The sequence below is a fragment of the Lampetra fluviatilis genome, chromosome 12, assembly GCF_964198595.1.
Source record: "Lampetra fluviatilis chromosome 12, kcLamFluv1.1, whole genome shotgun sequence".
NCBI classification, from domain to species: domain Eukaryota; kingdom Metazoa; phylum Chordata; class Hyperoartia; order Petromyzontiformes; family Petromyzontidae; genus Lampetra; species Lampetra fluviatilis.
The window spans coordinates 6,778,394-6,804,632 of NC_136286.1; the positions used below are offsets into that span (position 1 = coordinate 6,778,394).

Here is a 26,239-nt window from a genome sequence, read left to right on the forward strand (position 1 = left end):
ATTAATCAGAAAGTGTACTATTTACTGCAAATCACTTTCAAACCCTTCCCTCCCCTCCCCCATTAACTTGTGACATATCTGGGATGGAGTGGTGGCGTGGTGGTTAGTGTACTGCACTGTGAACCCAGTGACCTCATTTAGATTCATGGCCATGGCTAACGTCACTGGGATATGATATCTGAACTGGTACTCCTTGCAAACTTCACAAAAGCACCTCCGATTAGCACGGTTGGCTTAGTACAGTGCGAAAGAAGTTCAACATACATACATACAAACATGCATTTTCACCAGTTCGGTTGAAACATGGAAAAACAACCACTACGACTGACACAGGGTAACCTTCATTCAGAAGTGTATTGGCAAATAACTGTAAATTATTACTATTATCCCATATGTTGTACACGTCCTGATTTGCATCGCTTCAGTTTGTATATACACACATAACAATATCTTCGCCATATTCTTTGGATTGTCTCGAGAATAACTATAGCCACGCTTCGACAGCAGCGATGTCAAAATTATAAGGAAGGTGGCTCATTCATTCTTCATAAATCTATCACAGATCTCTTTTAACTCCAACACATTCACATCTAAACTTTCCCCCTCCAATCATGCGTTTGATGTTGTGCAATAAGTAATATTCACAATTCACTTTGTACGAGAGCTTCTTAGACTACGTGGTGTGTCATTAATGTTGTAGCTTTCTACACTACACTTTGGAATCACATTATCTAATTACATATCTAGGTTCTTGTATATAAATTGACATTATTTCAGAATGAAAATTACAAATAAGGGCTTAGAGACTATTTAACATTAAAAGTGCGACTCCACTAAAATTTGAATGGCTCATATTGATTAATGCAATGCAAACTCACAGCACAGATGGTTCAGTGGGTATTGCTCGAAATGGACTTACAACAGATAGTTTACAATAGCAGTATATTATTCTATAATGCATTATACATGGAAAAGAATCACTTTTGAAACCAAGAAATACGTACACCTACCCTATAGAGTATTCTGCAATTACGTATTCAGGAATCGGGACTGTTTATACTCTTTGGTTTTTCGGTAAAGTCACTTAGGTAAAAAATAAAATAAATGAAAACAACTAAATTAAATCACGACGTTTCGGGCGCAACACAAGCGTCCGTCATCAGGTGGGAAGGCATGGCCTCATGCTGATGCAGACTGTTTTTTTATATTCAAAATCTTCCGTTGTTATCCGTGCAATACTTTACCTGTTTGCTCAATCCTTAAACATATTTTTGCTTCTTGCCATGTATAAGGGTGCAATGATGCGTAGGATATTTGAAATGAGAGTGAAGACACTGGAGCATCCCCATTGGTCTTGACGGACTGCTTTTCTGATCCCAGAAATAAGCTGCGAGAAATAAAAATACCCAGGACATGACCCCGTGTCACCATCGCTAGCCGTCTGCTGCACCCTCTGCATTCCATTTGAGAAGCAGTATCTTCTTTGTGATGCGCAAGCTTGGGTCTCTCACGTGCTGCTTACGTGTTACGGTTCTGAATGATGGGAAGTAAAAAAAATATGAAATACCAACGCGAGTCGATATCGCGTCCAACTAAATATACTGTTTTCATTTCTTTTTGCTGTTCATATTGAATAAACAATATATTGAGTTTTTTTTATATCACAATAAAACGCCAAGCTATATCATGGAATTTGTTTAAGGTTATTGATTGGAAATTACATACAAAACTAATTGCATAATACTGTAGACACGCATGAGAGATGCACATGTACAGTCTGTTTTATCAATCCACTGCTGGATAAGGGCCTCCCCATAGTGTACGGATCGTGGGGGTTATATGACTACATTTCACCATGCTGGTCAGTGTGGGTTGGTGGAAGTGTTCTGAGAGATAATAAAATAATATTAACAATGCGATAAATAATAATGTACTTCTCGTCATAAACAGTAGACATTTTTTTTCATCTATTTATAAAGTCCTGGTGTAATAATACAGCTCTTGTTAAGAGTGACATTTTAAATTACAGCATCATTTGGAACTGCATTTAACAAATGTTCAATCATTAACTATAAAAAAAACATTCTTATCATGCGCTTTACATCAAACAATGTATAAGTATATATAAAGATTCTAGATTTGAAGCTTTCGTGACTGCAAGGATTCATACTCTTATTTTTTTCGGTAAAGTCACGTAGGTAAAAAAATGAAATTAAAATTAATAATTATTTTATTTTTATTAATTTTAATTTCATTTTTTTACCTACGTGACTTTACCGAAAAAACTAAGAGTATATATAAAAAGATACATATATAATGTGTACGGGTACAGCCTTTGTCAATACACTGCTGGATCAACACCATGTTGAGCATGGGGGGGGGGGGTTTCTTTGACCATACTTCACCACACTGGTCAGTGTGGATTTGATGGAGAGGGTGTGCAGCAAGACTGATGCTGATACCACTCATGGCTGACTAACTGAAAATCTGATTCAGGTTGCCAGGTTCACAGTGCAGTGCGCTAACCACTATGCCACTCCTCTACCGTGAGGATGTATGTGTTAGGAGATCACGCAGACATGCGCTTTGGATCGGTGATATTAAAGCATAGGATTTGTTATGCAAAGGCCATGGTCTGGACAGCACAAGTCACATGGGACCACATGGTCCGGCAGATATTTATCTTGGAGTTTCTATATCGGAATGGATTGTGCATGCAATAACCGCTTTTGCTCAGAATGCACTATTGTTCATATTATAACCCCGCATATTGTCTTACTAACAATATAAAATCTGTAACCAATAGTCCACAAATATGCATAATTGTCACGTTGTTTATGGCATTGTATGTTTAGCTCACAGAAAATTGAATTGTACTGTCCTGGAGCTATACCACTTGCGTATACAAATTCAACTTTCATGAAAGCAATAAACTGTAGCTGGTGCGATATTAGAGTATGCTTTTTTGGTCCTGAAATTGTGCATAGTAGAAGAAAGCCCAGGGAGAGTAATGAGTATCCAGCACGTTGCCCAGGGCATTTGGAATAAAAACTTGTTTGCTGCCCACATTCACGCGAGTGGTTTTGGGCAGCGTGGCAGATGTCCCTGCTGCATGCTGATGCCCTGGCGTTTGCATCGGCATTTGGTTCCGTGACAGCTGACGTGACCTGTGCTGTGTAGTTTTGCATACTCATTGGCCCAGCTGTGCAAGGCCTCCCGAGCATAAGGAAATTGGCAGACTCAGGCCGCGGTTTCGACCAATTGAAATGTTTCTGCCGATGTTGATGCTCAAGAGTGAGGCCGTGGCAGTAGAGCGGAGGAGAGTTACGCAGAAAGTGCCGCAATGAGTCGATTCGACAATGTAGTGGAATAATGATATGCATCGTAAATAATATTTAAATAAAAGTATTGCGTTGGTTTTATAAGTGGTCGAAAATGCTATTGAAGGGTAACAAATTATCACTTTTTTATTTTGTTAGAATCGGACAGTAGAATACAATTGTTTGTGTTAGGTGTTATCATAATAATAATTTCCAACATATAACCAGAAAAGCATAATTTCATTAAAAAATGTAGGACGGTCCTCTATTGGGATATTTGGCAAATGTCATGAATGCGTGTTTAGCACATGAGAAGAAACCAGAGTAATTGGAGAAGGCCCACACAGTAGTGGGATGTTAACCATCTCGCCTGGTATACAGGAAGTCGTGGGTTCGATCCAGACCGTGATGCCTATATATTGGGAGTTTGCAAGTTTTTCCCGTGGTCACGTAGATTTTCCTCCGGGTACTCCGGGTTTTCCCTGCCCATTTAGAAACATGCATATGGAGTATTTGGCTGCTTTACATATCCACGTGAGCCACTTCATTGGGCTATTATTTGTGGCCAGGACAATTCTGAAAAAAAGCTATATTACTCAGCGGGCCTTACCTGGTAAAATAAAACATAGTTTAGTTTGATCGTGTACTATGTCTACATCATCTGGAAAGCCCTGGCAATCAGCCATCCAAGTACTTATTAAGTACAAGTCTGCTCAGCTACTGCTTAGATTTGACAAAATCAGGCACATTAGGTGACAGACAAATGTACAGTATTTACAAAAACACATTTTGGTTCAAAGTTTTTTCTTGGACTTCAGAGTCATAAAAAGTAATTCACAACAGTAATATTATAAACTTGGAAATATACTTCATGGGTTCAATACTGATTTGTTGCTGTTGTTAAGAAAAAGGTCAGATGTGGTCTGCATCTCTTGCTACATTGTGTAGGGTTTGCTGCAAAACATATTCAACACCCCAGTACTTCAATGCTGCTCCAAGTATTATTAGAAAATATATTGCCTCTCAGATACAATAAAATAACAAGGTTTTTTTTTTTTTACAAAATACAGTTAAACGTGGAAAATCCAATACTTTTCTAAAAGCATACTTGACATTTCAACAAATTAAGATGACCTTGATGTCATTAAAACATGCACTTTCCCTCTCCTCGGTAGTGAAATTCACTTTTAGGGCATTCTTGCCTCCCCCCATTCACATTTAGATTTTCCTCAGGAGATTAAGAATCAATATTCATTTTTGGTATTGACATTTGTGATTTATGAACAATCTTATTTGAGCTTCCTCGGGCAGCGCTGGTTTCTACTTAGGTGCCTCATCCCCCTGTCTTTGCGTGAGGTAGTGATGGTGTGTGCAGGACGCAAATTGCATTACTTGCACTTCAGAATGCATTAGAGGGGCAAGCAATCTGCCTGCTGCAAAAGCCAGCCAAGCATGGCTTTTCATTCCATTTCCCACCAGGCTCTACAAAACACAGGGACAGTATTTAATCCAGAGAGGCCAGTTGCTCCCATGGTCTTCAGTGCAGGTGAAGAAGCCTCAACGTTTTTAGTGGATATTGTTCTTATGCCTATGATCAATAACCTTTAAATATTCCCAATCTCATCAGATCTAGGAAGCTAAGCAGGATTGAGCATTTGATCCCGAGAGGGCAGTTGCTTTTGTGGTCTTAAATACACGTTGTTGTTCAACTTCTTTCGCACCGTATGTAGCCATCTGTGCTAATCAGAGGTGCGCGGGAACGGACAACAAATTAAACACAAAAAGCAGTTCGAAAGAAGTGAGTTTTCAATTTCGAAAAAAAAGTGAAATTATCTCATATTTCCAATAGCACTTTTACTTGCGCCTGTGACCAATTCAGCCAGAAAGCCACAAACCTTGTCAGATATCAGAAACGAATCAAGGTTGAGCCTGGATAGTATTTAAATGGATGACCGCAAGTCAAGGTACCTCGGGAGCTACACTGTCGGCATTAGAGAGCAGTGCAGCTAAATCCATTGTTGTACCCTGCCATGGCCTCACATCTGTGCCCCCCGCCTTCACCACACTGCTGTGACCAGCATCATAAGTAAAGCATGGTCAAATAAACCCGATGACCCGCACGGCATGAGGGAGGCCATCATACTGAAAAAAAGGCTATACGTGTACATTTTACTTATACGGATTCCTTCGCAGTAATGGGTAATATATCGTTTAACACTGAAGACTTCAAAGTTAAAACATGTTTTAAAAAAAGCCTAAAGAGAAAATAAATCGTAGTAAAGTGCATTATAAAGCTTGGGCTCACTGTAAAGACTGGGTCAATGAGACATAAGTCCTGGGTGTCCATGTTAAGTGTGTCCAATATGTTTAACCCTGGCAGGGCATTTACATGACTCCTGCAACAAAGAATGATCCTACATGATCCTTAAAACATGTATATTCATCTTTAAAACATTTGTGTTAAAGTGCCTCTAGACTTGTTTGTTGACATGAAATTACTGATGACATCCTATCTTATTTAGATTAAACATTTCAGCCGCTACTTGCACTTTTGCTTTGGAAACCTCTGTTTACTCATACGAATGCGTAGGTTTTCACGCGTGTGACATATGTCCCTTATATATGTGTTCTGGTTGAACTGCGTTTTTGGCACGATGTCTCCATGTTCTGGGAGCTTCTTCAGGAATTCAATTCCAGCACTTCGAGCAAAACAAATGTTTGGACATTAGACCGAACAACACGTGGTTCACCTCGAAAACACATCAGAGGAGTTTCAATTGTATTCCATGAAAATTGAGACAATGGAAGAATACAGTCATTAACTTGTTTACTTCACAATGAATGTGTGAATTCACAACCCACGGTCTCTCAAAGTCAATCACAGTTGGATTTCTGTAGCTGGGGGAATTGTACAAAGTAGACTTTGTCGGTATGTCAGATTCTACCAGCATCCATTCCCGTTATATGCTCATTTTCATTCTTAGTTTCTCCTGCATCAAATTATCATGAATACAATTATTGGTGTTTTTTCACTAACAAGGCAAGAGTCCATTGGGTTACACTTTCAGTTACAAGGCAGCCCTGCGTGTCATTGCAAACAAAGAACCACTCTCTCATGGCTTTTTTGGGTTGTGCTACGTGTTGTTCGGCATTGTCTGACATTTCGTTCGACGCTCTGGGAGCTTCTTGGGGAGCAATTAACTTCCTGTTGAAGAACAAATACCGGATAACTACGCAAGGCTATGGGAGAGCTATGCAGCACAACCACAAACAGCGGTAGAAAGGATCACTGGGAGGTAGCAGCGATGGGAATCAATTAATCTCTTCTGCGTAAAATCACATTATGGTGCGCTCACAAATATGCTCAACCTTTGCAAATGATTCTCTCATGATTTCATGAAACGTTTACACGTAGTTAGAACGTCGAATATTCGACTCGCTGGGGACTGAGGTATAGGGGGATATGTGACTATTTATAGAAAATGACAGTCAGACCATTGCAATAACGGGCTATTGGGCAAAAATAAATCGTGAACCGTTTTAAACCTGGGAGCAGCATAATTTGCTGTGCTTCAAAGGTAAGAGAAAGTACGCGAGATTAATAACACAATACTGCATGCGAAAGGTCTTATTTGTTACCATCTATAGAAAAATATAGTTGCACCATGCAAATATACTGCACTGGGTGTTGGCAGGGTGAATATTGCGTTGATCCGATAGGGTAAACATCGACTGTTAAAGGTATGCTTAGCTGGTGCAGTAGCCGAGTCAATCTTAATACAACGTCCTCGTTAACGGAGCAGCTCTGCCACTGCTTATTTACGTCATGCCGAAAGAGGCCTCCTCTAGAGAGCCCCTCTGGCAAGCTCCTCGAGGGGGTATTTGGCCTACTCTTCTATGCTGGCGATGCATCTTAGAAGGAGGTTGAAGTACGCACACTTAACTGCGGCTTACCCATTGAGCCAGCTGAGTGAACAGTGGCGGGTGATATTTAAGAAAATTGCCCATTATATCAGCTACCGCGGTGGGAGTTCAAACTGGCGACCTCCGAATTGCAAGGCCAGTGTGAAAAGCAATTACACCCCAGCAGCATCCATAATAAAAAGTACAGTATCACTTCAAAATGAAACTTTTTTGGTGAAACTGTGCGTGCACAATTAACAAACAAAAAAACCCGAAACATATTCGTCAATAGCGCTGCCTTAAAAATAATGCGTCTATAATTGGTGACATTTCTGGCACAAAAAAAATCCCCTTTGTTGTAGCACGATATAAAAATTTCACTTTGAAAAGGGAAAGCGTTCTTGATGGGCTCCGTATATCCGGTGGCATGGCGAGGAGCATGAGGAAAGGGTGCACTGGCACGTGTGAGAGTCGGAGGCCTCGCGCCCGTGATTTGCAGCGTGCCACTGTCGGCCACCGATGGGTTTCCGCAATTGCTGATGCTTAATGGCACCTGAAACGTCAACTGGAAAAAATGTGTTCCCAGTCAATCAAAAAAGTTGAGGTGCGAATGGCAGTTTATTTCCACTGGGAGATAGGGTATATGAGCCTGTAAATTAAGCTGCCCGTGTGTTTTATAGTCACGTGTAATTGTTGCAAACTTCGTTCTTTACAGAATTAGTGTAATATCAGTAAGTTACGGAAACGGGTAAATGTTCCATATTTTGGTTCGTAAAATTGCGCGACAAAAATCCTTTTGTTATGATCGCATTTTTTATAAGGTTCTTAAATGTACTAAAACTCACATGATGGCTTTATTGTAATATTTGTTAAAGGTTGGTTGGATGGATGTTACTGCTAAGATTGAGCCTTTGTGAATAACACACTGTGTTCTTTTTTACTCTGCAATCCGTCAGCAGATTGCGTCTGAACTCTGAAGGATAATAGTCTGTTCATGGCACAGAGGAGATGGGGCAATGGTATCACAATTTTGCTTTGTTTCTCTGGGTCACAGCAGGGCACGGTGGGTGGAGAGAGGTGGTCGTAACACTCTGGGACTCTTGCTGTGTGTGTCAATGCCCCAGGGTGTTACTAGTTACACCCATCCAATAAAAAAATCGGTACAATTACCAGCACGGATGCCTAAAATCTCTTTCCATTATATTCCCCTTTCGTCAAATGCAATTCGCATATATCTCTACATGGTATTTTGTACTGCGCATAAATGGAGATAGCGGTGCTCACTGCAAATACCCTAGGGGCACTGCAAAGGCCATTGATTTTAAGGTCTGTTTGGAGGCTCTTACGGTTGCAAAATGAGAATGTATATTTCACACTTCCATTGCCACGACGTCAGTCCTGCAGTGCTACATGTAACATTTAAGCAACCATTAAAATGCACTCATAGCTCACTAGAATTAGAGATGGTACTTGTTACGGTTACTGACACTTGCCCACAAATGGGAGCTCGCAATTGGACGTGCAATTATCGGAGCTGATAAAAAAAAATTGTGAACAATTTATCAACTGGTGTTGGCCTAATTTTTTTTAACAGTAATGCAGCCTGAAAACTAATTTGGAAAGAAATTAAACATGCTGCTTTGGTTATAATGATGTTGTTTTCTGCATTTCTGGAATGGCTTTGTATAGATTTCAGGAATGTATCCTATGGGTTTCATATTGCACGTTGGTAATGTCATAACGGCAACTGCAACTGAGTTGTGGTTTCCTAAAAAAAAAAGAACACATGTACAATGTTGCATAGATATATCCTGTTGAAATATTTACCACAGCGATGCAATTGTACGAAAAACTACATCCTTTTTTACATGCCTTATTTGTGTATATGAATAATTTGAAGTAATATATACTTGTACATACTACTTTATGGTAATATATACTTGTACAGTATATACTACCTTGAACATTTTCTATTATTTTACAAAATCCTACACAGACCCTAGTATAATGCCAGTCGTGTAGTTTATGTGCATATTGCAACACTCGGGATCCTTTAAGGCTGCAGTTTTGCTCCTTTGACTTGCATTGCTGTACTTAAATAAGAATCGCCAATATGAGATTATATTTTTTCCTTCTTGTCACTCATTAAAGTAAGCACGAGCAAATGCTTTTGCTGCTATGACGTGCAGCATGGAACCGTTCGTTCGGTGGGTTGCTGCAGGCTTGCAAGTTGCGTGTGCATCGTGGTGTGTGCGAGATTGATTTTGTTTGAACCTTCGGTGCTGTTCTGTAACTGAGCATCAGATGCGGTCGCATTCCCAGGAGAGCTCGAAGACAGCGGATCACATCGCATTTGCTGTTTTTAAGTGTACTTCTGAAAGCGTCTGTGCTTTAAAAAGCTTGCCTCAAGACTCCCTAACCTAGGCGAGTGTGCAGGACAGGTCTCGTGATTTGAATCCATCTCATTTTCTCTCTCCCTCTTCCCTTTTTCTTCCCCTTTATAATTTCGCTTTCCCCTTTTGGCCATTGCTCTTGACAACACTGACACAATGCACCACGTCCATTGGCTTGTGTTATTGCTGCCCTGGGTGTTGCATTTGTCTTTGGGTCTTGCGTTGCGTGTATAACGATGCGTCGATTAATAGTATAAAACATATTTTAACACTCATGATACATCCGTCGAATTGCGTGCGTATGAATCAACAATTGTTTTTATTCATCTCATCGTCAGCAGCCATGATCTATCCACTGTTGGATGCACGCCTCAACAAAGTCATTGCCGTCCCTCACGGTCCTGCAATGCAACAGTCCTTATAGCTCCTGCAACGAGCCCATCTCATAATTACATCGCTCCCATGACGTCCCCTTGGGTGTTCCCTCCTTTGGCTGCCATGCCGTTGGTAATTGGTTTTTTACCCTTTTATCTGGCAACAAAGCTGACACTTTTTTTTTCAAGGAGTCATGTTTGCATTGACCACAATACCTGCAGTCGGAATGCAAACAAAAAACATAACTCTGATGATGTATGCACTGTCCTTGAAATTAATTGGTCCACACCCGTGACAGCCTTCCTTAGAGCCTAGTCTCACATGGTGTTGGACCAGATGACGCCTTTTGGCGCCTTTTGGCGTCATCTGGTCCATACATTATCAGAGTTATGTTTTTTGTTTGCATTCCGACTGCAGGTATTGTGGTCAATGCAAACATGACTCCTTGTAAAAAAAAAGGTGTCAGTTTTGTTGCCAGATAAAAGGGTAAAAAACCAATTATCATTTTGCTACTGGAAAATTAGGTTCCAATGGTGCTATGCCGTTGTTGCTCTTGACTTGGAGTGTGTGACTTCTCCTGTCACTTGACGTCACGACATTGACCGAAATATAAACAATAATCAGGATTCTTCAATCCAACCGCGACTCCAAATCGTGGGGCGAATTGTCACACCTAATGTTCATGTCTGTGTGTCTGTGTTTGGGGCTTGTGTGTGTGCTCAACTATGTGTACGGCAGTGTGCAGCATCGTGAATAATTTAAATAAGGTACATGTGCATGTTGTAGCCAATTACAAAGTCATGTTCATTTACATTTCTTTGTGAACCCTCTACTCAATGAAGACCTCCCCAGGCCATGTTGGGTATGAGGGTTGTTTCACCATACTTCACCATTCTGGTGAGTGCGGGTTGGTTAGGATGTTACTCGTCACTGATGTTCGTTGTGTGCTGGAATCGAATTCAGATCGCCTCGGCATAGCACAGTATGGGAATCACTACGCCACCACTCCCTGTTGTTATAATTAATAACTGAAATTCTTGTTCAAGTCGTGAAGATAGACACATATTTGGAATGAATATTGTCCGTTTTCTTACAATGCCAGATATAACGTAATTTATACGTTGATGTCGTTATCGTGTTCTGTTAAGTTGCAACCAACATTTTAAATTACTCCAACCGAAAATTCACGATGATAATAATATCTTCACCGCCTGCTGCCTAACATTCCCCGGGAACTGACGGCAAGCATTCTGCGAGCGCGAAAACCACCAGGAGGCAGTCATAATTACGTTCCCGTTTTGAGACGGTGTAGCTTTGGTGTGAACGCAGAGGGCCCCCCAGGGGAGGGGGTGCTGAGCCTGTGATGTAAATCGTGAGCCGCGTTTCTCATTGCTACGTTGACTGGGTGCCGTGGCGCTGGTACAAGACACCCACCCCCACGTGTAGCCTAAACAGACTGTTGGGGCAAGTGCTGTTAGCGAGTAGCACCGATGAAGGCCGGCACGGCACACGTGGAGGATGGGTGGCCCAGCACCACGCCCGACCGCCTTTGTCTCCCCCAGTGGCGATGTTTACACACCGCAACCGGGCACTCATTTGAGGCCGAGTCGACCTAGGGGCGGCCCAGGACCGGCTCAAATAATCGTCACTGGCGGTGTTGGCCCTGAGCGGGAATCGAACTCGGGGCCCCGGGTTCGTAGCGCAGCGTCGCGCTGACCGCTCCAACACAACACGTGGCTTGCGCTCGCAGAATGCAAAGCAGATGACACGTGGTCGATCATCTGCGCGAATCTTCCGCAGCTGTCTCTTGAGCTGCCGCTGCTTCTCACGTTTGCCTTGCGGTTATCCTTGCACGCTCGATCCGCAAGATAAATAGTTACGTAAACGTGCAGATAAAGTACTACACCTCTCCCTTAATCCAAGCCCCCAAAAAAAGAAAATTGCAATCCAAGGCATTTAATCTGCTAAGTTTTTATTTTATTTTGTGCGTAACATAAAACACGCTTACTGTGTTTAAACATATTCTTAGGTTTTTTCGGTAAAGTCACGTAGGTAAAAAATTATAATTAAAATTAATAAAAGTAAAATAAAATAAAAATAAAATAAAAAATCACGACGTTTCGGAGGCAACACAAGCTTCCGTCTTCAGGTGGAACCGTCACAGCACGCTTGCTGTATCAAGTAAATGAGAAATTCCAAGAGATACTACCCCGTATATATACTGGTTGAGGGGGGGGGATGAGCCAGGACAGGCCCCCTTTTTAATTATTATGGTAAGGCTGTGACGGTTCCACCTGAAGACAGAAGCTTGTGTTGCCTCCGAAACGTCGTGATTTTTTCTTTTCTTTTTCTTTTATTAATTTTAATTATAATTTTTTTACCTACGTCACTTTACCGAAAAAACCTAAGAATATGAATCCTTGCAGTCACGAAAGCTTCAAATCTGTGTTTAAACAGTTGAATACCTGTCAACCCTGTATCAGTGCCCCTACCTTATTACAGACCACTTCAGACATTGTTGGTCACCCCGTACCCTTATAAATCTCAACGTTCATCTTACAACGTCTCATCACATGGGAGAACCACAAACAAATAGACGACAACAAAAATGTTGCCCTATTGAAACGGCTGTACGCCATATGGACCTCAAAACTCAATTCCCCTGTACAAGAATACGGAGTAAAACCGAATGGGTTGACAGGGATGCAGTAGAGGCGGGCGGTATGTGTTTGATTGTTGCATGCCAGCGGTAGTCTGTCATTTACCACCGTGTGGGCATATTCAATTAAGACTTCTTCTGTTCTTCCATTCATTCCTTGATAAATTGTACTCTATAATTTTGATGAAAACGCAATTCACCCCCAGTAGTCGTATATTGCGATGTCTTGTAGTTTTATGTCTGTTACCCTTGCGTGTACAAGTTGCTCTGTGTGTGTGCACCCCCAGGCAGACGTGGCACATTGATGGATGCGTTTGACTCGACGTCGTGCATACGTGACGAGTGTGTCCCACAGGTTTTCCTGTCGATAGCTGGACACATCAACTCTAATAAATTTACCCATGGGTCGAGTTCTAATTGTTCCCTTTGCGATTATGTACACTTACTCATTTTTTTGCAGCCTTTGGAAAGCTAATCCATTCAAATGTATGCTGAGCCACGGACAATGCAATTACACAGCTTAATAATCCTACGTAGCATAATCACAGAAAATTACAGCACAAAGTCCTGATTTGGTGTCGAGAATTGAATGTGAATGATCTGGCTGCTACGTTTTTGTAGTTGTTGGATAATGCGATTAAAATGTGTGCACAGTCGACGAGACATTATGGTATATTTCCACCATGCAGGTTTGGCTGTTCCGTGGACTAGAAGGGGTTAGCCAGCGCATGTAGTTTCTACGTCTTCCGAACATTTTGGCTTTTAAAAGCTTTTAACAGAGCCAGCTATAGGCATACTCTGCACTATTGTGAATTAAATCAGCAAGAACATTTCGTCTTTTTTGTAGACCTTTGAAATAAAATACATGACTTCTGTAAAAAAAAACATTTACGCAGAACCTTCAGCCATACTTTCTCATAGGAGAAAATACGAATAAGAGGGAGACGATTTTTTGGTGCGAAACTGAATACAAAGAGTGGTTTTACCTCGGGAAAATAAATTACTTGAGTTGAGGAAATAAATTAGACAACCTTGAATAACATATTTTTAATATTCAGTTATGATTGCCATTACAAGATCGATACTATTTTTTTTATGTATCTGTGCTTTATCATTTTCATCATTGTTTTTAGTTGGCCACGTGAAATGTCGACAAGATATGTGTGAAAATGTTATATTGTAAGAACGTATTATTTTTTACGTATTTTTAAATAATTTATTTGGTTCTCGGACAACATTGTTGAAGGCCCTATTTATACATTTTACCAGACATTAGTATGTAGTTTTGTCATGAAACATCAATAACAATTACCACACGATACTGTAAATTACAAATAATAATATTTGATAACTTAAAGATATTTGCCAATGGATGGTCTCCCCATGCTCTGTTGGTCATGGGCATTGTTTGGCCATACTTTTCAAAACTGGTCAACGTGGGTTGGTGAAGCAGGGGAGAGCGGTGGCCCAGTACTGGTTCACAAGTCACTCGCCGCTGATGTAAGTCAGGCCGGGAATCGAACTCACAGAAGCGCGCTCGTAGCACAGTGCGCTAACCACTCTGCTGCAACTCCACACACATATCGCTAACACCTTGCGTTGAAAAATTACAAAGAAGTATTAAAATTCAGGCTGTGGACAATGAGGTAAAAAAAAATCTTCACAAGCTTTGAGCAGTGGTTTCCTCAGGAGAGGTCATTAATGTGTAATTGATTTTTCAATGCATCACCCCTTGAGGAAAGCAGCAAATGAGTCCTGTGGTTATTTTTTCGTAACTCCCGTCCAAAATAGCAGCTTTTGTAAAGTGTGAATACAGTGACAGCTTATTTGCATTCAGAGGAAAATTTTCCATTACGATTTGTTCAAAGCAGAGGTTGTGTATGCTGCTTGTGACAGGTTAATGTCCTTTGGGTCATTCTATTTTAATGAAATTTCTTTTAAATGTGCCTTGCTAGCAAGTACCATACACCACTGACATTCTTGAAGATGTGTTGTTCATGTGTTGAGCATTTTATACAAAACATCACACATTTTAGATTGGATATAACAGGATCATTTCGCAAGAAGTAATCTTTATTTTTTTTCAAACATGAGATTGAAAAAAACTCTTTAATATATAGAATAAGGAAATTGTCACATTATGAGTTATTAAATCACGTATGATTTATTTATGTGATTACCTTCATGCTTATGTTATAGAGCTATCTTACAAAATCAAATAATAATTTAAAATGTATTTTCAGTTTTCCATCATACGATTGAAAAATGCATTATTACTAATATATTATGATTTTCACCGTAATTTCTGTTACGTAACAAACTTTAAGAACATGACAACTAAAAGTAAGAAAATATACTTTCTGCATTTTAGCTGTTCAGAAGCGGTCTAAGGAATAAACAAAAAACATTTTTCATATACCTTAATTAGACTGCAGAAACATTACTCAGCGATGTTTTGTTAGTGTTGTGCCAAAGGGATATATAGCGATTCCTCCTGGATGTTCATAGAATTGATCTATGGAGCATTTACTAATATTTTCTTTGCTTCAAATTATATTGACTGCATTTTTTTAAATTTGTCTTTGATTTTTCTTATAACTGAATATCAAACAACATTTGATGTCTACCACATTTTGTCTAAAATTCCAATGTCAGAAGCAAATTTACTCCACATTATCTAATTTGCCTCATGCATTTGAATAACTGGCTGACGTTTTAGCTTGTTAGACCTTGCTTAGACAGCTGGAAGCTTCATTAACGTTCTAAAGTTAATATCAATTGTTCGCATAAAATTGGTTTCTCCCTAAAAGTGAATTATGGTGAGAATGAGTGGTTCGGCAGACAAAAGGCACGAACAAATATAGAGCAGACTGCATCTGTCAATGCTCCATGCCATACCAATTATCTGGTGTTGAACACCACTGCATTAGTAGGTTTTCCGAAATGTCGTTGATGCTCATACACCAACATTTTGGAGCGGTGGTAGAGTGGTTAGTATACTGCAGTATGAACCCGGTGAGTTTGGTTCCTGGCCATGGCTAACATAAGTGGAAAGCGATGTTGAAACCAGTCCCACCCCTTGACCAACCTGCACTGACCATCATGGTGAAGTATGGGGCAAAAAAAACACCCCATCACATGAGGAGGCCCTCATCCATTAGTGGATTTGGAATGGCTGCAAAAAAATTAGCCATATTGCATCATGAATTGAATAATGTAGATTTATTTTGGATTTTAAATGTTTTTTTACTTAATTCAAAACATTTTAATCGTTCATTGTAACACTTTTTGGTCCCTTTTTATTATAAGTCATAACATTTGCCATGACAAATTTCGTCTAGTTTATTTTTACTTATTCCATATAATGTTTACAATAATGTCTTATATTGCAAAGGTTCATTTGAGTCATAACCTAATTTTTTTTTTATGTTTTTATTTTGGTTTAATGATTTATCTTTATGGACATTTCAGTGTATCCTTTTTTCTCTTTAAAAAAAAAACCTTTCAGCATTTGAAGTAAAACGCCCTGGAAGGTCGCATGGTTCCCATGCTTCGACGTTGTCAGTTGAACAAAATTAATGAAAATGCAAATTGTGCGCCTTGTTAGAGCTGTGTGCTGAGGTCCCCAGCACCAGTCAAGATGTAAAACAATGCTCGAAGGCGGATTTTGGAAGCATTGATTAATGCCACTTGCAGCAGTTCTGCTGACGCTCTCATTAATTAGAATCTCCAACCTCTTTAGATACGGAGAGTCACCCAAATTAGTCTTTCTCACAGATATAGCATTATTTCTTTTGTCCACGGTTTTGTCTATGTGCACTCCAAGCCCTTTGCAAGCCTGCATTGATTTATGGATATATGTGTCCCTTTGTCTGTGCCTCTGCATTTGCGTGCCATTTGTCTGCCGGAGCGTTGTTGGCAATTACAGCAGTATTTATCTTCCAAGTGCTTTACTCATAGATTATTTCCACTTGCGAAGTTGTGATTATATAATAACCATAAGTTGAAGCCCTATGTCAACCCACTGCTGCGCACAGGCCTTCCCATGTAGTACAGGTTATAGGGATGTATTGGCCATGCATCACCATGCTGGCCAGTGTGGGATCGTGAAGGGAGTGCCCAGGACCAGTTTAGATATCACTCGTCACTGATGTTAGGCATGGTTGGGAATCGAACTCAGGACACTTGGTTCCTAGTGCAGTGCGCTAACGACTGCGTCACCGAATCATATAGAGAGCATAGAATATACTCTACGTAGACATATATATGTGATATTGCCAGCATGAGCAAGTACAAACCAAAGATAATCAGGAGGCTGACATTTCAGGCAATTGCCCTTCTGCAGAGCACAGAATGTGATGTGCTAAAGGACCATTGCCTGAAACATCAGCCTATAATACATTATTCTGTTGTGAGGCAGTGTTGGTAGTGAATGTGGTTAGTTGTGTTCGTTTGTATATAGATAGTCGGTTAAAAATAAATTTGCCTATTGAGTAAATGAGACAGGCGTTGAGGCAATGCTTTGGAGGTGAGGGTTGGGATATCACACATCCACTGGGCTGTGACGGTGGTCAGGAGATGGCAATACAGCACGTGGATTCTTAAATCATTCTGTGCTGAGCCTTGCGTGTTCCGGCCGAGTATGGATGGATTTTATTTGGGAACTCAGGTTTTCTTCACAAATGACAAACACATAAACAATCAAATGGGTCAAACATGTCAATGCAGGACGCTCATAGAAAAGTTAAGACTCAGTGAGACTTTCTTGGATAAACAAACGCATTATTGTTGTTGTTGTGATTCTGCTGGGTGAGAGCAGCTGGTTAGGCTAGTGGTCAGTGTGTTTCACCGTTGAGCGAATTTGTATTGATTTAATGGTTAGGGTCCTGCTGCTGTAATAATTACTGTTGGATGGTCGACACCGTGAGGTATTGACTGGAAAAGTAGGTCATTGTGTGCTGATGGCAAAGCCTCAGTTACAAAATATTAACTTTCCCGCAAATACAGCAACATAAATCAATAACTCTCACAATGAAGTTAAAGTTGGCCACAGTTCTATTGAAATGAAGTTCATGAATTTCAATGAGCTCTTAACTGGCAAAGTAGAGTAAATGTAATACATACAATCGGGAGAAATATGCATCATATGCTGTTATTTCTTTATTTAAGCGGAGATTACAATTAAATCAAAGACTCTTCATTTAAGGAAACGTGGATAACAGAGTGCTACAATAAACATGCAAAGAAATTGTTAAAACATCTAACGTATTAAAATTTTATATCAATATACGAACATTAAACAACAAATAATGAAAGCAATAATGAATAATAAATGTATATAAACAAATTTACAATTTACAATCATGCAGTGTACATTTTAAAAACTGTAATGAATATTTTCCAGTGACCTGTACTATCCAGCGTCATGAAATATGGCTCCTGTCATCCTCGCAGCTGCTTTTGGCTAGCATTGCGAGCTTCCAGATGCGCTTTTTCGGCCGTCTGGAATGCTCTTCCTTCTGATATTAGGAAGCCACCGGAGCTATACACTTTTAAATATCGATTGATAATTAAATTCTATAGAACTACTTTTTGTGTTCAGTTTGTTGTCCTTCCCCCGCACCTCCGGTTGGCTACGTATGGTGCGAAAGAAGGTCGACATACAGATAGAATAATGCTAATGATTCTAGTCACAATAGTTTGTATATAGATGCATGGGCGCACATGTCACAATCAGTGTGTGCGTGTATGTTTTCTGTACACACTTGGAGGCAGACCATGTGGATCCATTTGAATGCCGCCGTTACATTTTAAGCGCTTGTACATCTGTGATAAAAAAAAAATTGGCCCTTGGGGCTTAGGTTTAAGACAACATGTGTGTCGCTCCTCTCTTGCAGATCATACTGGTGAACGAACCCCACGTGGAGAGGAGCCTACACGTGAGCCTGGATGAAGGGGCCAGCTTTCAGAGGACACGAGTGACCTTCAGCCTGCAGAGCCTCCTCTTCCACCCGCACATGGAAGACTGGTTGCTGGCCTACAGCCAGGATGGAAAGGTCTGTGGGTGCTGCAGTCACACGTCTGACTGCCACTGTGAGCACATAGTTAGTCGATGGACAGGTCACATACTGTGGCGGGCAAAGTTGGGGCACACTCATTCGCTTTAGGGAGCGTGGAAGAGTAGGCCAAAATAGCCTCTAGAGGGGCTGCACCTCGAGCTCCCTCTAGCAGAGGCCCTTTCCACCAGCAGTGGTGTGAGTGAGAAATTGCAGAGCTGCACCGTTACCTTTGTGGTCACTGAGCTGCTCAAGTAAAAATTGCAGTGATCTATTCACCATGCTGTCATGGCGCATTCTGTTTCTATACATAATAACAATTTGCATCCCTTTGTTAGTCAACTGCTGGATAAAGGCCTCCTTTTATGTAGTCTTGATATTTTATTTTTTCAGTCCAGTAGTCTGTAATGCAAGTCTTCCCATTCCATTAGATGCCTGATGCATTAATATGACTTTTAAGACTTAAAAATAAGCCGAACATTAAGTTGGTGAAACATTTTTCATTTTATTTTACAATTCCCTTTATAGTTGTACTAATATAATTCATATTTGAAAAGACTCTGAGTGGAGTATATTTTAGCTGTAAAATCTAGATTGTCCAGTTGAGTTACTCCACTGTAAACCCACTCATATTCAGACTATTGCCACTTTCATCACATGCTCGATTACATCCCATGAGATAGAACACTAAAACAAAGAATTGTGAACGATTATATATTCCGTTCATGTTTCAGTAGAATTGATATTTATTTCTAGATGTCATCGGTAGCTAGTAATATGTACACCACAGCATTTGTACTATTGGCTCTGAAACCTTTTCTTGCCTTTTATAAACAATCCAGCTGTACGTGTCAATGGAACTCGGAAGAGACTGGCATTTGTTGCAAGAACGGGTGTCAGATGGCCGATATTACTGGTAAGGAAAATCGTGCACATTTATCATAACATGTTTATTGCTGTGCTTTGAACAGATATGTCAATGTAAATATGGAGGTTGTATTCCTCTCATTTCGTCTGCTCGCAGGGCGGTTCCTGATATCGACAAGGATCATGAGCTCGTGCACATGGAGGTACAAGGCGCAGATGGTGGTAGGTGGATATTGTTGCTCATACGTTAGGAATGGCGTGCTTGCTATCTCTCTTAGAAAACAAATCTTGAGTTTCGAGGGCATTATTATCTGGTATATTTGTCGTACTTTCTGACAAAATGTACCAGCAACAATATCGGCAAAACCATACCGGAGGATAGCGTAACTATGAGGTACAAAATAAACACAATCTCATTCAATTTCGATTTGCAGGGAATTTCGACTGCAGGGATTCATATTCTTGGTTCTTTTGGTAAAGTCACGTAGAAGGGAAATAATAAAATAATATAAATAAAACAATAAGATTCTCACGACGTTTCGATTGCAACACAAGCAATCATCATCAGGTGTGAAAACCACAGCAAGAAAATTTGAAAAAAGTGGCGGTGGTGCTAATATTAAGAAAAAAAACGCCACTTTTTTCAAATTTTCTTGCTGTGGTTTTCACACCTGATAATGATTGCTTGTGTTGCAATCGAAAGATCGTGAGAATTTAATAGTTTCATTTTTTTTATTTTTTTATTTCCATTCTACGTGACTTTACCGAAAGAACCAAGAATAATAATCTCATTCGTGCAGTATTTTCAAATCCTTCTCATTGTAAATGTTGGACACGGTCAGAGAAGTTACTTGTAGGGCCGTGTTTGTTTGTCAAGGGAGTTAAGCGCAGGTGCAGCATCACCTGCAGCGCTGCAATGAGAGCCACAAAATTACGAGAGGCCTTTGCCATTGTGTGTCACCTCAGCTTCCCACAGTGCAACCCTTGTGGGTTTTTTGTGTTGTTTCAAATAAAAAACAAGCAACGAAAAGACACAGCCTGCGAATACGTCTCCGATTCTGTCAAGCTCCATCTGTTAATTAATTGTTTCATTATTCAAGCAGCACAGTGCTCTACCATCAATAGCATCTATTGAATATCGAGTCAGAGAAACGTATCAGAATCAAACATTCTGCTGCAAAATGCATGGCATTGTCCATTTACTAAAATTAATTTTGCATCGTTCGTTAAAAAACGGAACGGTTATTGTGCTGCAGGTTCTGGCTTTCAATTGCTCTGGTTTGGCCTCTAAGAGGCATTTGTTACTGAGCATTTTCATTCTTTAAGCATTATCAGCATCACTAATGCACCATTGCAGATATGCTCTGAGTTATTTCCACTACATACTGAACGTCCGATTAGCACGGTTGGCTACGTATAGTGCAAAAGAAGTTCAACATACATAGATATTCCAATTGCATCCTGAAGGTTAAGTGAGACACACATTAATTCATGTACACTGCAGATTATAAAAGTACTTCAGTGTTAAATTGCCATAATATCTGTGCCATAAATGGCATGTGTTATTCATGCCATTGAAAATCTGTTCACTTCGCTGAGATATCATCATCATCATCATTTGCGGGTGGATTGCTCTGTGAAAACGAGATAATTCGCATATTCCTCCTGTTGTTGTGCTTTCAGAATTTTACTACGTGACTTGTCCCATTTCAAACTGCACCGACGCGGCCCTCTTCTCGCCCTTTCCTGGAGCCATCGACCAGAACTCGCTTCTCGTTGAGAACCACTACGTCTTTGTGCAGGTAAGCCCCTCATGGTTTCACCTTTTGTTTCTTTTTTTCCGCCATCTACGGCGATCGTAAAAAAAAAACCTTCCCATTGTTGTGCAAGATTACGAGAATATCGTGTGAAACTTACATAAATCGGGAAATCAAAGTGTTCGTCAATTATTTTGCACTGAAGAGGAAAGGAAAATCAAAAGGAATGCAGAATCGACGGCGTTTTGGGAAATGGCCATTCTTCATGCGGTGGTGCCATTGATGAATGTATTGCGTGTTCGTGCTTGTGCACTGTTGCAAATGCCATATCATCACTAGTGCGAAGTTTTTTTAAAAGACTGTGATGACCATTACCACAATAAAATCAACAGTTCCTTGAATTGTCAATTTAACTAACTATAGATTGAATAATAACTTGTAACAAAGTGAAATGCTGCCTTCAGTACTGTGTCAATAAAATAGTATGTTTGGGAAAGGAACAGCATTCTATTTTATTAAAATACAAAAAAGAAATGTAATTTTTGATAGAAAGTTTTTTTCCCAATCCAAAAGTTACTAGAACACCTGCCTTCGAAATGAAAAGTGAAAAATATATTCTTTGAAGATCTGTCAGCACATTATATGCGGTCTCTGACATGAAATACCTATTGTGTTCTTGTATGAATTGAATCCAACCGACATCTGTGCTGCTCAAGCAGCCTTTGTAAAAAAAAAAATTCAAACAAAGACATAATTGCTGGGGCTTAATTCATTTCTGGAAAACATGAAGGTCGTTTAGAGTACTATGATTGTCATCTCACGAATGTGAAAATTACTCCTTTGAAATAACAACTTTCAGCGGTCTTAATTTCTCGCGAAAATCTCCCCTTTGTTCGCGGGAATTAAAACATGGGGAGGGTTTTTTTTCTCGCCTTCTTCTTCAATTGGATTTGCTAGAGCTCAATTAAAACAGGCTCATTACTGATGTGATGGTGATCGATTCGAGTCTACAATTCGAGAATAATTGGGAGTCGTTTGAGGAAGAACGATATGTGTCCTTGTTATCTGTACAATGACATTCTACTTTGTTTTGTCTGCCGATAGCTGTAGCTCACCCAGAATGCAATGTCTTTCTTTACTTGTTAAACTGTATATTGCCTCTTGACATTTTATATATTTTTTCGCATACATTTATTTGGGTATTTCTTTTTTCTTTCAACCTTATACTCTGGTCACCTTTCATGGATTCAACTTTTGTCCTCTGCACGTAGAACTGAGTGTTTTCCTGTTAATGTTTGACAGACCCTTTTGTGTACAGTGCAGGACAGTTATGGCAAGCTACTGTGTTGTTGTTTTTGTGTATATCTAAAACGCTCATGTACAAGGCTTAGACTACTCAGCAATCCTACCAACATTGTTGGATGCATTGCAATGCAAGGGCTGTATTACCTACTATAATCATCCAGAAATGTCTGTCCGTCCCGCGCGTGACGTCACCTCCACGAGGCCCCCCCCCCCGCGTGACGTCACTCCACATAAGGCCCACCCCCCTCATTAATATTCATGAGTGGGGGATTTTTCACACTAACGCAGAGGAAGGTCGAGCTAAATTAAATAATTTATTATGCAAAGTCGCTTCAAATATGACGTTTCTTAACAGAAAGCGACGGTCAAAAATATATCTACGCAGCACAGTGCTACATCCGTGCGTGACGTCACAGCAAAAGAGCCCCCCCCCTTCATTAATATTCATGCACGCGTGTAAATTTACACTAACACACAAGAAGGTCGTGCACTCCACATGCCGCACCCCTCCCCTCATTAATAATCATGAGCGGGTGACGTCAGTCCACATGCCGCACCCCTCCACAATAATCATGAGGGGGTGACGTCACTCCACATGGGGCAAACCCCCCCCCCCTCATTAATAATCAGATTTACTGCAATATACACCCGTCCTTGGACGGGCAAAAAAAGCTAGTTACATAAATTAAAACTATAGAGACCACAGCAATTCATGCATTACACATAAACTCCCAGTACTGAATTGCAAAGAGGATCGAATGCCTCAATATGAATTCACATGGACACAGTGATGGCTGTATATGGTTATATATGGGACACTTATGGTGAGAAATGGGGAGCGGGAGTGTTACGGTTAGTGTGCTGCGCTACGAACCTGGCGACCCGAGTTCGATTCTTGCTCACGGCCAAAATCAGTGAGGATTATCTGAACCGATCCTGGGCCTCCTCTAGGTCAACTCAGCCTCAAATGAGTACCTGCTGCGGTGTGTAAACATCACCACTGGGGAGACAAAGGCGGCCCGGCGTGGTGCTGGCCACCCACCCCCTCGTGTGCCGTTCTGGCCTTCATAGGTGCTCGCTAACACCACTTGCCCCAACAGTAAATTACAGGCTATACGGGGGATCTTTGTCTTCGTATCTATGGTATACTTAGCAAGCAATATATGGCAGGTTTTATAATGAATGTAATACATGTGACACACAAAACACATAATATTATAATTTAGAGCATTTGTAAATCCACGACGGTATGAAGGTCTTCCCATGCTGTGAAAGTCATGGGGGTTGCTATATCATACTTCACCATGCCGGTCAGTGCAGAATAGTGTAGGAAGGGATGCTCAGGATCGGTTCAAATATCACTCACCACTGATGATAGCTGTTGTAATGACCAAAATTCAGGTGGTCATCAGGTTCATTGTGCAGTACGCTAACCACTGCACCACCACTCCATCTGACAAAAATTAAACAGAGCGAAACAATTGACAGAGCTATCATTTAGAGTAGAAAGTTGATGTACCTTTGCAGTTTGTATACTAATTCTTTCTTAATCAGAAGACAGGTGGTGGCGTATTCACTCCCGGAAGCTCCCAAGCCTGCAGTCCTGTGCAGTACGGGATTTGTGTAAAAATAGTGCCTGTGTATTCATGGATAAAGAAGCCAGACTCAGTGATTGCCTCTGGTGATTAACGGTTGCAGGGACACCAACATTAAGGCTGTATGTTTCGTAAAAAACTGTCCCAGTTTATAAGAAAGGGGACATAGCAATTATATATTTCTGAAGGATATGTGCTGTTTCTTGATGTTCTTTTTTTAAAGCAGGTTCATATAAATGTGCTTTCACCATACAACAGGAAAAATTGTTTGTTATAATTTGCTGACCCACCCCTACTGGACATCTATGAAAAAGAGCTTCATAGCTCACCGGATTCCTCCAGGATAAATCCCGATTATGATTCTGAAACATATATATATACAATAAAAGTGTACATGCTGATTTGGTGGAAAATACACGGCAGTTCTTATATTAAAAAAAACATTAAGCCAAGAGAAGAATGAAAATAGGTCCCTTTAGAGGCGAAAATTGTTTATGACTGTCATGGGTTGACCTTTTAAAACAGTTTCTGTGCCAATTATCTTGCTCGCTGGGGCACGCGAAATTGTGAAGCAGTGAGAATCACAATGTAGTCGAGTTGTTTCACAAAGGCTGTCAAGACAGGGATATGCATTGTCTTTAATGGTACATCGGAAAATAAATGTATCCTACTTGTAGTACAATTGTTACTTATAGCAGTAAAATTTTGATTTAAAGCTTTCGTGACTGCAGGGATTCATAGTCTTGGTTCTTTCGGTAAAGTCACGTAGAAGGGAAATAATAAAGTAATATTAATATAAAACAATAAAAAAGTCTCACGACGTTTCGAATGCAACACAAGCAATCATCATCAGGTGTGAAATCCAGAATTTTTATTGTTTTATATTTATATTATTTTATTATTTCCCTTCTACGTGACTTTACCGAAAGAACCAAGAATATATAGCAGTCATATTACAGAAATATATATGCGGAAGAGCCACAACACAGTACAATGAAATAATACAATATCAATTCATAATATGCGTTCTGTGTTAAGTTAGCAATACAATACAATTTGGATTAATATAGCGTCTAAATGTAACCACATCTCAATACACTGTGTGTAAACTGCAAATCAACCCAGTGGATTGCTCTGTAATGATGTGTGTGAGACACCCACACCCATGGTAAAGGGCAATAAAATACCTCTAGATACCTGATAGGTTTCTAAACTTTCTGTGCAGAGTTTGAGTGGCCTTCCCCTCCAATGGATGGATTTTTAATTGGGCACTTTGGTTTCATCACAAAAAGTACCATAGCCATCACCAAAATGCTTATGTAAATGAATTTGGTAAATATCCCAAGTAGGACTCGCCCTGACAAAGAGGACTGAAAAATCACTAAGGCATTCAGGGACAAACAAAGAAATTAGGATTATCCTTGTCACTTACGGATGGGTGAATAGCGAGAAATGGGGCACCATTGTAAGCTCGTAGATGGGTGAGTTTGAGGAGTCGAATGCCCTTTTCTTGCTCTGAAACTTTGCGTGCTTGTGTGTTCAAGGTGACAGATGGACACATAGCCCGGTATTATGTCTCTCATGGGCGGAGGCAATTCCGGCAGATGCTGTTCCCCAAGTACGCCTTGCCTAGGGTATGAACAATGTCAATATATTCCCTTTAAGCAAATACAAATTATTCTGCCCACTGCGTTAAGTATGCTTTTCACAACTGTCCTTTTGTAGCGCTATCTGACCTCAGTCCAGATTGAGGCCACTCTGATGTTGCTCATATTTTGCTCTTCAAAACGAAATACATGCATTATTGCATCACACGATATTCCATTTCGCCCATGAAATTATAAAAAAGTGTTTAAAATGTACAATGGAGCTTAGTCAATCTAATTACTTGAGAACTCCCAGCATGGTGCTTTGTATTATTAAATACCTGGATAAAAGTACAGGGCGGCCATTAATGCAATTATTTCCCGATTCTAGAATAATTTAGGATTATGGTGAATTGTACTTTT

General features: G+C 40.2%; 1 protein-coding gene across 2 annotated transcripts in view; it reads left to right on the forward strand.

Annotated features, from left to right (window-relative positions):
- LOC144935105 (VPS10 domain-containing receptor SorCS2-like) overlaps positions 1 to 26,239 on the forward strand; it is an 80,224-nt gene that overhangs the window by 25,086 nt on the left and 28,899 nt on the right. For both annotated transcript variants that reach the window (XM_078861507.1, XM_078861508.1), the window contains exons 4-8: positions 18,548 to 18,706; positions 19,549 to 19,622; positions 19,731 to 19,795; positions 21,257 to 21,375; positions 25,775 to 25,864. In XM_078861507.1, the coding sequence (XP_078717633.1) occupies positions 18,548 to 18,706; positions 19,549 to 19,622; positions 19,731 to 19,795; positions 21,257 to 21,375; positions 25,775 to 25,864 (507 nt within the window). The remainder of the gene's footprint in view (positions 1 to 18,547; positions 18,707 to 19,548; positions 19,623 to 19,730; positions 19,796 to 21,256; positions 21,376 to 25,774; positions 25,865 to 26,239) is intronic.